This window comes from Thermobia domestica, chromosome 6 (genome assembly GCF_964235325.1).
Source record: "Thermobia domestica chromosome 6, izTheDome1.hap1.1, whole genome shotgun sequence".
NCBI lineage: Eukaryota > Metazoa > Arthropoda > Insecta > Zygentoma > Lepismatidae > Thermobia > Thermobia domestica.
In genome coordinates, this window is record NC_137459.1 from 199,665,522 (window position 1) to 199,681,973 (window position 16,452).

Consider the following 16,452-nt stretch of genomic DNA (forward strand, 5'->3'; position numbering starts at 1 on the left):
TTTATCCTAGCAAGAAAAACTCCTTTCAAAGTTTATTCTGGTGCTCATACCACGACATTATATAATATTGCCACAAACAAAGTGATGGACTGATGAGCAAACTTCCCTGCTGAACTGCATAAAACACGGTAAACGACTTCACAAAGGCTTTATCCAAGAACAATTTGCTGACAAAAGCAAAAAGTTGATGGATCCAATTAAGCGAAGTGTTCTACACAAACCTGCAGTCCAAACTGAACGGCTGGATGTTCAACAGGAAAGTTCAAAGTCATTGACGTTGCAAGAGCAAGAAGCTACAGTGTTGAGAGGTTACTGAAGTATAAGATCACACCCACGTCCTTCTTTATGACAAAAAGGAATGTTACTAAGTAAAGCAGTAAAATCAGACCTCATGTGTGAACTAGAGAAGCTACTTACTAACTCACCTTCGCAGACGCCACACGGTGACATAGTTTATAGTGTTATTGTGGACTTTGTGGTGCAAACTAGAAAGATTCCAATTAAACGATTGAAGCTGAAGACATTTGGTGAGTTTGCTGATTACTTGGTGCCAATTTCGTATCAAGCAAACAGTTTGGATGTTGTTTGTGATATTTATGCGAAAACAAGAATCGCTCAGAACGAACGTGAAAAAGTAAAACAAGTTCGGTACAGTATGATATTCCGTCACCACTCACATCACTTCCGGTTCAGATGGAATGTTACCGAGCCTCTTCTGACAATAAAGTAAAATTCCAAGTGTTTTTCATATCAAGGATATTGGAGAAAGAGGACACCTCTACAAACCAAGACCTCTACCTTGGTGGTGCACATACTAGTGACAGATTCAAGTGTGTAGTGATCCGCAACAAATCTGTGTCAGATGGAAAAATCTTCATTCCGAACATGAAGAAGCTAACGACCGAATGTTGCATCACATCAACCATGTTGTAGAAACAGGAATATCACCAGATGTAGGTATCGCGTACAGATACAGATGTGTTGGTAAAAGTTTTGTAGCACTACAAAAATACATGGGAATCTCAGCAGCTTCAGGAACTGTGGATGCTGCCTGGTGTTAGTAGAACATCTCGGACAATTAAAATTCATAAACTATCAAAAAAAAAAAAAAAAAAAATTAATGAAACTTCAATCCTTGGTTTGCCTGCAGTCCACACTAACTGATTATGATTCAACTATCAAAGTTGGAAGCAAAGCAGCAGCAATGAAGATTTTCGATTTGTCTGGAACTTCATGCCTTGAGAACTTTGGAACAAGAGCGATAAACAAAAATGATGTGCGCGATGAAGAGAAATTCCTCTTGCCTTGTTTGGGGTCAAACATGTATTCATATGGCGAAATGCGATTCACAAAGTTTCATCAGAAACAGCGGAAAGGAAATTTCAGAACCCTTGTTCTCCCCTCAAGTACGATGGCGCTTCATATAAAGCGATCATATTTTCAGTGCTACCGCTGGATGAACGCTCTTAGACGTGTCGAACAATCAGACCCTATCGATTTTGGTTATGTCTGTGATGGTGAATAATATATTCCAAATATATCCTCTACATCTCTATTACCTAGTGATTTCATTAAACCTTGTAAATGAGAGAAGTGTGCCAGAAAAGGTGCCTGTACCAGGCAAGCCTCCTTCAAATGTTGTACATATTGTAAATGTTCCTGTTCCAGAGGCTGCATAAATTCACATTAATGCACCAGTTGTTTCTCCTTGTATCTCACGATTACTAATCACTATGTACACTCATGTCCAAAATGATTGTCGCATATCTGTAACTGTCTACTTGTAAATATAACTTGATAATGATTTTGCAGGGTACTTTTAATATTGATACTATGTGTGTAATCGGGAAATGTATATTTGTGGTAAATTTCATAGGAAAATAATTATAAATACGAAAATTAGAATGAGTAAAACAAAATGTTCCTAAATGGATAAGAAAGTTCTGTTTTCGTTTTCGTTTTTTTTTTTTTTTTTTTTTTTTTTTTTGTTCTTATTTACTGTTCTTTTGAAATGGAATTTTCCACATACATGTCTTTGCCGATTATACACATACTAACATTATAAGAAATATTGGGCGAATTCGTTATCAAATTATATTCCTACAATAATATATTTATAGAAATGCGACAATAATTTTGGATGTGAGTGTACAATTTTTAACACTACATATTTTTTCCAAATTAAAGTACTCTCTACTTCAACGCCAGACGACTTAGATGTCTTAGGAAAACCCGATAAATTATGTCCTGGTCACCCACGCGTATAAGTAACACATTCATGAATTATTTTTTTTCTCTGTTTGTATATCAACTATCTTCCTCAAACTTTCTAGATGTGTTGCAGATATATTGTTACTTTCCCGCAAATTTTATGTTGTTTCTTGCTCTCAGGGTTGCCAGCTTATAAGCGATCAAACTAGATAAAAGCGAATTTTTTGTGTAAATTTCCGGGAATTCCCCACCGTAACGCCTCCGTCCTGCGACACACACGCCGTTTTAAAGCATGGATAATTGCAATTCGAACGAGGTATAACTCGTTTCTGTATTATAATTACAACCTATGCTAGAACTGTTTAATTAGTAACCTAATAGTTTTCTTAAAACATCATTATCCATGTTCAAAATCCAATATGGCGGACAGAACGAGCACTCACCACACCATGTGACCAACTTTTTTAAAATGTCCCAACCATCCATCAATCGAATCTGAAGTCAAATAGAAGGGGACCTTTCAGGCACACGAGACATGAGCTAGCCCCTACACTATTAAGAAATATACCACTAGATGACAAACCTGAAAGTATGTTATTAGTTTGTGGCAAGGGTATGTAGTTAACTGTAGGGTAACGTGAATAAATCCATGATCAAAACAACTTTTATTTATTAATTAGACAAATTACGGGATGTGACAATATACAGTCTTGATAAAAAATACCCTTTTACTCCCTACACAGTTATCTTTGCCTACTATAATTAATATTTCTTCTTAGCTGTTTATTTTAAAATATTTTATCTTACTCATTTCTCGTGAAGAAATCATCTTTACGCAGCACACACATATGTGTATCATGTTAAGCACACTGGAAATTATAGTGCATTACACATGTGTAGGAAAAACAATAAACAATGAAAGAAGAAAATACGTTTTATTTTGATTTAATGTAAAGTCACCTTACAAAGAAACAAAACTAAATATTACAGCTGAAATCAAGAAAATACAACAGAGTCAAATCAGTCAGTATTTGAAAAGAAAATTATAATAGTTAGCTATAAATACAGCGACAAATACATCTTGTATAAAAATGAATTACTTCACTGTTAATTTAATAAAATGTGCTTCTATTTATACTAATTGACTTAAGTTTCTTTTAAAAAATACACCTCAAACCTAACGTACAACTACAGTAAGGTTCATGCAAAATCTCAAAATGTTACATGGACAGAATTTCAAGAAATCTACGATACAAGTGCACTTACAGACAGGATTCTGTTTTGCCAAGTTTTGAAGCTGCTGAAAGACAGCAGGGGCAGGAGGGTCTGGTAGAAGGGCTGATTTTCCTTTGTTTTCCTATGATAAAAGATTATTAAAAATTTAGTCCAAATTCGTCACAATTCAATATTAGAAAGTAAAAAGTAACCACGTAATAAGGTCCAAATGGATGAAAAAAATCAATAAATAAAAATATAAAAAAATAATAATGAACTGTTACATGCATTTTTGCACATGTATGTTTAACATACGCACGCTCACTCTCACACATACTCGCATTTGTATAACCACGCATACAGGACGTACACACACACACACAATTATGTATCATTAAACAACATGTATGACCATTAATTTCTATTTTTCTATTTGGGACAATTACATTTTGCATTTTAAGTATTTTACACAAAAAATATCTACATTAACCACAAATTCGCTGTTTATATAAAACTAACATTTAATTACAGACTAACAGAAAGGAGTGAAATAAAAGTAAAGCAGAAGATTTGGCATGATACAACACAGTGAATGTGTTGGGAGCATGTGTGTAACATTCAACAATAACAGAAGGACAAGGTCTGCGAGATATAGAGCTTAGGTTATAGTAACGTAGAGAGTTTTATTTATTTATTTAATCATGATTTTTTTATACAACTAATACACAATCAAAGAAAAACAGTAACATATTTCAACATGGACACTACAAATTACAAAGCACTATTAAGCAAAATTATCTATGATCTGAAGATGATATTCAATGTTGATAATTACGACTGGGAACAAAACTGTTGTTAAAGCATTCCTGTCCGTTGTTGGTCACAAGCCATGGATATAGATCTTAACCATGATGATTCAATTTTAACGCTGACCCAAACTGGTATTCAGACAAGAAATCTAAAAGCAATGCCAGCTTTTTTGGTGGGCATTCAGAGAATAATACATTGAAATAACTGTCCCTCCCTTCCCCCGTGACCTCGGAACTGAAACAATCTTCTGGGAAATCCTAAAGCTAAAGAATCCGGAACACGAAGTCTAAGAAAATAAATACAACGGTGATTTAGAAATTAATTTCTGGGATTTAGGCATCTGTGGTCATGTGAACCCGTCACGTATGAGGGATGATGTCCCTCGGCGAGCACACTAAAGGATCACTTTAGAAAAGGGAAAGAAGGAAGCGATCTGTGACCTGTATGTTAGGTACCATTCCGTGATTTGCCTGGTAACCGTGTGTTTGCTTGTAACCTGTTTTTAACAAACTCAAACGAATTGGTATTTTTTAACGGACGGAATTTTATTCTACTTTTCTTAGAGTTCAACTCAAACGATGAATTCAACAAACATACCCATCCTACGGCTCTTCCAGTTTAATTTGATCTACACACTTTGTCCATTATATTGATAATCATTTTCCCTCCTCGCGTATGACACGTAACTCAGTTTCTGGGAGTTAATTTATCAAGGATTTTTTTCTTTTATTTAAACCGAAAATTATGAATAATAACAAAAACAACATACAAACACTGGAAGAAAGAATTCTGAAGTTAGAATCACTTATATATTGATGAAAGTAACGCTGTATGTAGTGGTATAAAGAAACATTGTTTAGTTGTTTGGTGGTTAAGTTGCATGCGTTACGATATAACCAAATTGATTTAAAAATTTGTGACAAAGGCTGGAACCTAAAATTAGTTATGAGAGAAGAAACAACAAATATTAAATAAATGCTGACAGTTACACCCACCCACACATACACACACAAAATTAAAACATCAGAGCATGTTTCAATGAATCAGAAATTCTTGTGTGGCAAATGTGAGCCGACATCGACCCCTAAATCGGATCCGGGGCGGTTCTGGGTTCTTCAGGTAATTATATTAGAAGACGCGGAAAGAGAGTGAAAAGCTCGGAAAGTCAATACACTTATTACAATCAGGACAATCAATAGTCTTCAAGTTACGTAACAAAAATATGACATACATGAGAAAAGACAATAAGATACAATTAAATTGCTTGAGTATAAATGCACTTACTTTCGTGTTTCATTGGGAAGTTTCGCGACGAGTTTCTAAAAATTCATTTATATAGAAAATATATATAAAAAGCTGATAAAATGCTTAACCTTTCAAAACACAAGTGAATGTCTTAAGTCAAGTCTTATTTACTTTCTCTATTTATTAATACAAGCTATAGGTAAGCAATTAGTCACGTCTCATTTCTTCAGAAGAGTTAAAATTAGATAGAAAGTTAAATATGATGAGATTATTGTTCACAATTCGACACTGAACGAAAGCAAAGGTTTTACAGTATGTGAAACAGTGGCAGTAATAAGAAAATTAGAAGTTTGACAAATTAAGCCAGATTCTATAGTAAGACAATCCACCACAATACTACCTATTAAATAATATGACTAGTGTTTTTTAAGAAATTATCTAATTTCCATTCGTGAAATGTTATTTCATTAATGTTGTTTTGTCAATTACAATTTAAGTTAAAATATTTTACTCTTACTTATTCTAAGATTACTCACGGAGTCATTCAGCAGTTTTAAGTACAGATTGATCGCTCTTACTCCTGGGATGTAATAAGACACTCGAATCTTTTGTCCTCGCAACTCGTACCCATTGAGAGCTGCTTGTGTACTGTCGGCATCTTCGCCCGTGTTGAACTCCACGAGACCCCAGTCTTGCGGACATCCATTCTTTAAAGCAATCTACAAATAATAGAACAGAATACATTCAAGTAAGGCAATTTTAATTATTACGACTGTCATATTCTTAAATCACTCTATGATACACACTTGCAAATAATAATATAAAGAAATAACAGATGTTTATAAAATAATGAAAATACCTGCAGTTTGCATCACGTAAGATGTCTAAGGTGGTAATACTGAGGATGCGTGTGCGCCTGACCGTTGTTAATGGTACGTCAAGTTAGTACCATTCGTTTCGTTTGGTACCATTTCAGGATCGTTACTAGTATTGCAGGTAGGGTGGAATGGAGAGGTGTGTTGAAGCAAGCAAACGGTGGTGATGTAAAATAGGAAACCTCTCTCAGTTTCAAAAATGCTAAATTGCAGGTGTGTGTGTAGTTGGCACAAGTATAATGGCGAATGTGTTAGGTGTGTTGCGAGGACAACTATCCAAAGTGGTGATGACCTACACAACTCATCGCAAAAGAACATCGGCGTAAAGTATTAGTGGACGGAAGACACGATAGACAGGGATCACCGAAACATGATAAAAGATTGTCATCAAGGTCCATAGAGCGAATGAGGCAAAAGTGACTGAAGCTCAATCAGCACGTGAAAATCATAGTCCAACGGAGTTGCATGATGCGTACATTAAGGTTGGGTTGCAATTGCCAAACCGCTGCTCAACAACGCTCTAGTGCCAAGAACATGTAAAGCAGATCGTCTATGATTGGAAACGCGTAATATGGTCCGAATATCTTCTCTTTACTGTAAGTTCTGTAATTACGCTCACAGGACGCATTACTGACAGTGATTACGTTAACATTTTACATAACACGTGCATCCTATGGTACCGATATTTCCGGTCAATGAATTTTCTAACTAGAAAATGGGCCAATTCACCTGTTGAGGCGTAGTTTCATTAACATCGAGATGAACTACAATACCTCTCCTGGCCCAAACCAAACCTGACCAAATCTCAATACCCCAACATTATTAAACATCTGTGGTCAGTTACGAAGCTCAGAATCCGGAACAGATATTATTCTCCATTCTCACTGACAGAACTGATGGCTGCACTCATAGCATAAGGAGTAACATCGAAACCATTTACGAGTTATATGCTTCCATTCCCCGATGAAATAGACCTCTTATTCTGCGGTGGTAAAAAGCTGTATTAATAGGATGCATTTTCTTCACGCGTTTCAATTATTTTGATAACCATTTGTAAATTCCTATTAAAGACTTCTAAGGCACACAATAGGTACGCAGTAAAGTACATTTTTAACAGGTCACCAGAAACATAAGGTCTCGTGATACACGAAAAACAGTAAGGGAAGTATGAAAATCAAATGTATAACCTGAGAGAAAAACTGTATTGCTGATGCCAATGTTAGGGAAATACATTTATGAATAGTAAGTTCTTACAAAGCTCCACATACCGTCTAGTCCACTTACACAAGCGATTCGAGGTGGTGACCAACACGCACCTGAGACATGTCCCGGTACATACGCAGTGTTCATTGAGTAGGTTCCACTGCAGTCATTAAAATTTCAAGGATATCTTCCTCTGACTTAATAGGAAGGTTACAAGAAATGTTATATTAGGTTATCAACTAGGTGATACCTAGGGTTACCTACCACCTTCCATCTGGAGAAATCCCAGCCATATCAAAAATTGAAGTCAAGTTAAAAGATAGACATGCAAAACTAGATATAATGCACCCCTCTTACACACCCACATACAAGGGCAGACTGTCAATATTAAAAACATGTTTTTATTTGTTATTAGCATAACAAAGTTAAAGAAAATAAGTGAGAAATTATACTTTTAAAAAGAGCTATCCTGGAGTTGCATTGCGAAAGTGAAAAAGTCAAAAATGCCTCTTTTCAAGAGAGCAATTATTTCTTTCTTGAAAAAGAGTATTTTTTTTTCTTATTCCCTTTTAGCACCTCAGATCTGCCCTCTTTAAAATTATCATTTATTTTTTATTAATTTATTTATTTACGTATTCGCTTTTACTTTGTAACTTCAGTTTATCGAAATTAAACACGTATAGGATGAAATTCAGTTACATTAGACATACACATTACTAAAATGCTTACCAAGTAACTTCAAAAATGATCCCAAAGCTCATTTTAGTACTTATATATTTAACTGCCATTTAAGTTTGCTTATATTTGAATTACGTATTATGATACAGGTATGAAATGTAGATTTATGAATTTACATATTCCCGGACATTTAGCGTCCGGAGTAGATGTTGTTCCAAGCTCCGGACGAATTAATTTCCGGAATGTCCTAATCAAACCCGGACGGGTGGTAACCCTAGTGATACCCATTCATAATGTCAATACTCTGTCCTTTGTAACACTCAGTGAATACGTTACACACAATATATTTTGAGATTTTCTTAGTTTTTGCTTTCCATGTAGCAGCAGGCAAATGATATGTTTTAAATCTATATATATAAAAGAGAACGTACAAATCCTTTGTTCCCTCATCACGCTAACGGCTGAACCAATTTCTTTCATTTTTGGGGGGTTATTAGGATTTGGACCCTAGATGGTTTTTATCATATCACTTTAATTTTCAATTACCAGTGTCTTGAGATAATTGACCATTCAAGTGTCCATAACGTAGAAATCCTTTGTTAGCTCATCATAGCTAAATCTAACCGTATTTATATGCAACCCACATGACCGTGTCACTCGGCGGGTTAACATAAATGACAGGCGATATAATGTTAACATTTACTGCAATCTTCTATGGTTTTTATCATATCACTTGAAAGCGAAAAAGTAAAAATTATCTAAGTAACAAAGATTATTGCGTTCCTGGGTGACCCCAGCGAAGCGGGGTGAACGCTGCTAGTATACTATACTACGTACACACTACAAGCTGTAGAAGTCATATAAATTTTCTGACACCATGTATTTTCAACTCTGAATTCTCAAATCATTATCCTCCCGTAACTTTCTTATTTATGGACATCAAGACTTTCAACTTCGGTAATATGTCAAAAGTTCAAGGGTCTACTACATTTACTTTTCACATTTTCTAATCCCATTTTGCAGTTGAGAAGCATTTCTTGTAGGGAACAACGATCAGAATCACATTACAAAATAAATGTAGTTAGAACACAGAACAATAAATTGGAGAATATTATATATATATATATATATATATATATATATATATATATATATATGTGGGAGGGGGCAAAAGTAGGTATACAGTACCGTACTGATCAGCTCATTGCATTTTATATATCATTTCTTATTGTTATCCATCAGGAAGACTTAATTTCTTTATTATTTGTTCTTAATGTGTTTCTACTTATATCTTAAGCTCGAAGGAGCTGAAACAATAAACCCATAAGCTAGAATGTTATATTTGATCAATGCAGGAGTGTATACCTACTTTTGGGCCACCCTGTATATGTACTATGTTAGGTTAACACAGAGTCAAATGATGAATTCGAACACTTTTAGATGGGTTGAATATATATATATATATATATATATATATATATATATATATATATATATATATATATATATATATATATATATATATATATATATATATATATACCTTCAAAGAATGAACTATTTTCTATAATTTTCTTCTAGATTACATAAACTAAATATTCAGAATTTACCAAAAGATACTTGTTTCTTTTTGGGTAGTGAATTCATCTGGTTTCCCGTAATTCTTTTCATACACACTATGTAGATTTAAGAATAGTTCGTAATATCTTGTAACAATAATTTTCTAAGCTTTCGAAATTTTATTTCTCTTGACTTGAAAGCTGCATATTCCCCCTCCCCGAAAAAAGGAACAGAACACTAGGTCATAACAAATAGGAGATATGCAATCTGCGTTGAGATGTTCACTACAAACACTATACCTGTATGTGATTTCAGTGCCCGTAGCAGACTAATTACAATCTAACTAGTTGATCGTTTACAGTTTAGCCCACAAAAGTGCCACCAAGGGTCCTTGAAGGATGGATAATGTGTAACTATTGGTTCATACAATAATCATAATAATGCATAGACATTAAAAAAGGTTCAGTCTGTTTTCGTCTCCACTGGTGAGGCTGTTTCATGCTGTTTCTTGTATTTTTCCAGTATGTTTTACATTGATAAATATATTTGTAAAATTCTAAAGTAAAAACTTTTGTATAATATTTAGTTCAAAGTAGTTCATACGGCTGCATTTTAATTTCTTGTGTAGATCAAATCTATGCAAGAGTCATGTGAAGAAACCAAAACCTTTGCATAAAGAACAAAAGATACTAGTCTAGAATGAAACTTGCGGAATACACACAAAGATTCAAGTGGACGGATAGTCTTCATATTAAGTTAACTGAGTTCGAAGGGAATATAACTTTAAATTGTGGAGAAGGTTCTAGTTTTACGTCACTCGACTCTGCTCTTTTGTGGGCTAAGGGACCGATGAGAAAATTGCGATAATGAAATGCATTATGAAGGGAAAGAACATAATATCAACCATGTTTTGGACCAGAGTTCCTGAAACATTCTTTCCAGGTGGGTACCACTTTTATTGGTCTGAATGTTCTAAAAACCACCCTACTCGTGTCCCCTTGGAAAGCATTTAATTTGGGGATAACAAGACATTAGTATACTTATCGTATAATATTTAAAATAATATTAATTACAATGTCCTTAATTTGATATGGATATTAATAGAAGAAAGTACATCATCTTTTTTTAACAATTGAAGTCTATTACTAATACTTTATAATATTACATCTATATAACCTACTAAAATTTGTATAATGTTTATCTCATATAATCTATTCTTTATATAAGTATGCCAGTGAGATTCTCAACTATAGCGTGTGATACGCAAATCACTTGAATTTGATATTTTTGGACTAATGTTTAACCAAAGAGGATCACAAGACAAACATCGAGAACTAGTTGGGGCCCGCAGACCACAGTGTAATATACGCTGCTTTACATCGCTCGTCCATATCAGCCAGCATAGGCGGATATCTTTAGTGAATTGTATGTAAAGTGTACAGCAAGGTCCCGATTATCCCCGGATTTGGGTGGCAAGGGCACCGCGAATAGCGAAAATTGCGGATAACCCGGAAAAAAAAAAAAAAAAAAAATGAAGTGCAAACGCGAATTTTCGTAATTGAATTATTACGAAACATTTGCAATTAACCTTCCAGTGGTCGTCCACAGACTCTCATTCCCTCGCAGTGAACAATGAACGTAATTTACTACCACGCAAATCACTCTTCCCAATTCCCGTTTCCCATACCTTACAAAAATTGGCTTCTGCTTATCAGAGTAGAGGTGCACTTTGAAACGTGCACTATTGTTGGAAATATTTATTTTTACAATGCATTTATATGTTTTAGAACATACAGTACTTATTTGCATGCGGAGTGTCAATCCGCAGCGAGTACTTAAGAACAATAATTGAGTGCGACTGAAGCAGGGTTAAAAAGAAAATCGCGGCACTTGCGGATAATCGGGGCTTTTGCTTTTAGCAACAACAAAACTCTTCGACTAACTTTTGTAATATCTACAGTATATGAAAAAGCACTGACTACTCATTTCTCTTTCTTATCTAGCTGTCAGCAGTCTCGGACTGAGGGCTATAGGGCCCCGGCAGGAGTCTCCCTTGGAGAGCCCCGTCTTCCCTTCTCATGGGGCCCCAATACACATTTAGACAATATGATGCTGAGGTCCCATTCTTCATATTGTTGAAATATATTCTTACTAGGCCACAAACAAAGGACCCCAAACTGGACCTTATAATACTGTTAGTTTCAGTCTAATAATGGGACCCCAAGAGTACATTCAGCGTTAGGGGCCACCGAACTCTGGGAACGGAAAGAATTACAACGAGTAATGATGCTCCAACACACTGGTGTCTCTGGCATGTAACTATTTTTTTTGGGGGGGGGGGGGCATCAAAGAAAGTGATTTAAATGGTACTACCTAGCCGAACCTGTTTCTTATCTTCGATTCAATTTGTTATCTTTCTGCTTATCTTCACGGACCCCTTGAGACATATCAAGAACTCTGTTATCGTTTCACAGCCTGAATATTTCATTCCAAATTATTATTATATGTCATTCTGTCGTTAGTAAATAAATTAAATTAGAATAAAATATTCAATATTCTGCACTACAAAATATTGGGAAGGGGACTCGTCTCCTCGTCCTCCCCGCTAGAGACGCCCATGCTCCAACACAGCAAACATATTTTATCTTACTTTCCATGTTTTCAATATTAAAATATAGGGCCCCGCAGGTCTCACTGCCCTCCTGCCGTGGCCAGTCCGAGTCTGGCTGTCAGAGGTTTTGCTTCCTGCATGAAGTTCCTTCGATATTATTCGAATATGGATGGTAATCTCAAGATGCAAATTTACTGTACTCATAAGCGCATACATGTAAGTAGTCGAAGTTTTAACTCATGGTCTGTAAATAATAATAATAATAATAATAATAATAATAATAAGAGTCAACCGCCACTGAAATGGAGTAATTACTTTTAAAACAAGATGCTAATCTATATTATAAAAGAGAACGTACAAATCCTTTGTTCCCTCATCACGCTAATACGGCTGAACCAATTTCTTTTATTTTTGGGGGGTTATTAGGATTTGGACCCTAGATGGTTTTTATCATATCACTTTAATTTTTAATTACCAGTGTCTTGAGATAATTGACCATTCAAGTGTCCATAACGTACAAATCCTTTGTTAGTTCATCATAGGTATAAAAATAAACGTATTTATATGCAACCCGCATGACCGTGTCACTCGGCGGGTTAACATAAATGACAGGCGCTATAATGTTAACATTTACTGCAATTTGAAAGCGAAAAAGTAAAAATTATCTAAGTAACAAAGTTTATTGCGTTCCGGGGTGACCGCAGCGAAGCGGGGTGAACGCTGCTAGTTTAAATATAAGAAGTATATTACATATTTTTCTTAGTTAAGGACTAGACATGATTATCAGAAACTGCCAAGTTTAACAACAACATTGCTTGAGACTCACCTGACAGTACGGTGGGTTTACAATACAGCTAAACACCTTTCTAAACTCCCCCATATCTCTATAATCCTTTGGCAAGTTGTCTACATATAGGCACTTGGAATGGAGAGACTCAAACGTAATATGACTGGAATCAAGCCAATCACAACACAAAATCCAACTTTCTATTTGTTTGCCATCCAGAAGATTCTTTGCCTGGAGAGCAGCTTCCTTCGTAGTATACTCTACGAATCCATAACCTTTACTGTCACCTAAAATTAAAAAAAAAGGAAAAAAAGTTTGTTATACAATACTGGCACATTTAGGAGGATCACATAATAAAACCTCTTTTCCACAAAACATATGATCCAATACAAGTAATATATTTTTTTAAATGACCGCTGCAACGACGCCATCTGACGAGCAAATAGTTAACTGACGGCATGTGTCATATAGGATACATCATTGTGGAGCAGTGTGTAGATTTTAGCTCGTGTTTGATTATAGCAGTGTCGGAGGATCACATATGGCATGTCATGCTGGATGAATTTCATCACGGACATTCAGCCAGTGCAGCGCCACGGAATATCAATGCGTATGTGGTCAGTGTACTGTGGAGGCAAATCCAATGCAAACTGTTGAACTGGCCTGAAAACTCTATGACACTCATTCGACAGTTCATCATCTGCAGAACGTTAGGTACCCTGTAAGTGTCGAAACTTCGTAAATGGTTATCCACGTTACGTTAACGTTTACACAGAAGCAGCATCGAGTGGACGTCTGCTACTCACCCGCCACGGACGTGAGCCTTTCTGGACAGAAAAGTGGGTCTTCTACCATAGCATTACATGCAAACATCAATGGATACCTAAAGGTGGAGGGTGTAAGAATTGCGCCAAAACAGAACCTCCAGCCCTGTAAAGTAATGTTGCAAGCTCTTGCAAGTGAACAAAGAATCAATGCAGATGTCTACTGTAAGGCCGCGCCTCCATTGCTTCCGAATGCGATTGCAAATGCAAAAGCGAACTGCGAATTCATGTGCCTCTACTACCTCCGAAGCTTTGCGAATGCGAATCAAGTTGGAATGTTTATTTCAAAGCTTCAATGTGAAATATTTTTGTTTGAAAATTCGTACCTTACAGTCTTGAGAGCCTAAATAACAATAATATCTATTAATTTCCTTTGTGTGCAAAATAAAATGAATGTCGCTTCCGTTATTATTATGCTTCCGTGGCAACCGCTACTATTTTCACTTTAAAATAAATCAACTAAATAAAATAAGAGATTACAAAATCAACTTACTTTCTGAGAAAATTTTCTCCATGATTTAAAAAAAAAAAAAAAAAAAAAAAAAAAAAAAAAAAAAAACAGTTTTAGCCATTTCAAACATATTTGTCAATAATTGCATGTATTCATAAAATCATTATTTGAGCAACAAAAACGAAATATAAATTGAATAAAATGCTGCGGTTCATGCATTAATTAAATCTTCGTATTTTAAAGACAAAACAAAAGAAAATATACATGACTTCCACTCGAAGTTCCTTGCTTACATTTGCCCACAATTTGTTCACGACGTGTCGTTCGTGGTAATCTGGATGAGCTTGGTTCCACAATGGGACTTTATCAAAAACACAATTTATTAAAGCATCAACATTATTTCCATCTTTATTTTTATTTATTTATTTTATCTCCGCACCTCGCAACGTCGTCTGCTTTCAAGCAAAATAAACTTTCTTTTCTCACGTAGCGCTCAATTCCTCTGCAGACGACTCTCCATTCGCACGAATTCGGACGAACAATCCCACCATGTTGGGATCGTTCGCATTCGCATCTTTTCGTCGGTTTGCGCAATTCGCAGGTCGGAACTAGTCGAGGCACCCCAATTTATTTACACGTGCTGGGGCATTCGCAATCGCATTCGGAAGCTATGGAGGTGCGGAGAAAATAAATAAATAAATAAAAATAAAGATGGAAATAGATGTTGATGCTTTAATAAATTGTGTTTTTGATAAAGTTCCATTGTGGAACCAAGCTCATCCAGATTACACAAACGACACGTCGTGAACAAATTATGGGTAGATGTAAGCAAGTAACTTCGAGTGGAAGTCATGTATATTTTCTTTTGTTTTGTCTTTAAAATATGAAGATTTAATACACGAACCGCAGCATTTTATTCAATTTATATTTCGTTTTTGTTCCTAATGATTTTACGAATACATGTAATTATTGACAAATATGAAATAGCAAAAACGAGTCTCTCTACTCGCGGAGAAAATTTTCTTAGGAAGTAGGTTGATTCTGTAACCTCTAATTTTGTTTAGTTAATTTATTTTAAAGTGAAAATAGTAGCGGTTACCACGGAAACATAATAATAATGGAAGCGACATTCATTTTATTTTGCATACAAAAGGAAATTAATAGATATTATTGTTATTTAGACTCTCAAGACTTTAAGGTGCGAATTTTCAAGCAAAAAGTATTTCACATTGAAGCTTTGAAAGAAACATTCCAACTTGATTCGCATTCGCAAAACTTCGGATGTAGTAGAGGCACATGAATTCGCAGTTCGCATTCGCATTCGGAAGCAATGGACGATCCCAGCCCCCGCCAAGTGAACTTTGTGGTGGACAAATACCGTGCTCGTGGGTTTTCTCGGGGTTCTCCCGTTTCCTCCCACTTTCTTCATTTCACTCATCTCTCATCATCATCGTCTCCTTTAGCCTAACCGGCATAACCGTGGGACGTAAAACTCAAAAGATTTAATTTCATTTCGGAAGCAATGGAGGCGCGGCCTAAACAGCTTGAACGCTTACGAACTGCACTGTTGGGGAAACGTACTTTTCTGGATCATCGCGAGGGTGTGCTCATCCACGGAGATAACGTACGCCTACACACGGCAAGAAGAACCTGTGTGCTAAGAACGAGGAGTGCAATTATAAAGTCGTGTGTCTTCCCAATCAATACGGATTGTTATTATACACACCTTTATTCCTGTGTAAGAAAGAGGAACGACGAAGCAAAATATTTTATTTATTTCAATGTGGAGTTTGCAACCTTGATTGATGTCCGTAAGATTTCGCAAGACAGCGTAAATTACGTGATGTTACGCTCTGTCCACGTGTTGTGGCTTTGCTCTTTCTCGCATTCTCATGCTTCCCAGACACCTGTCTTTATGTAAAATGTAATCACTAGGGTTAGGACGTTGATGATTTTGCATCTTTTTTCTGGATTAGTATAAA

General features: G+C 35.7%; 1 protein-coding gene across 1 annotated transcript in view; it reads right to left on the reverse strand.

Annotated features, from left to right (window-relative positions):
* Nucleotides 1–16,452, reverse strand: part of LOC145688399 (ribonucleoprotein PTB-binding 1-like) — a 455,234-nt gene that overhangs the window by 21,957 nt on the left and 416,825 nt on the right. Inside the window, exons 3-5 of the mRNA XM_081762581.1 lie at nt 13,235–13,482; nt 6,018–6,200; nt 3,478–3,568 (exon numbers count right to left, since the gene is read on the reverse strand). Coding sequence (XP_081618707.1) covers nt 3,478–3,568; nt 6,018–6,200; nt 13,235–13,482 — 522 coding nt within the window. The remainder of the gene's footprint in view (nt 1–3,477; nt 3,569–6,017; nt 6,201–13,234; nt 13,483–16,452) is intronic.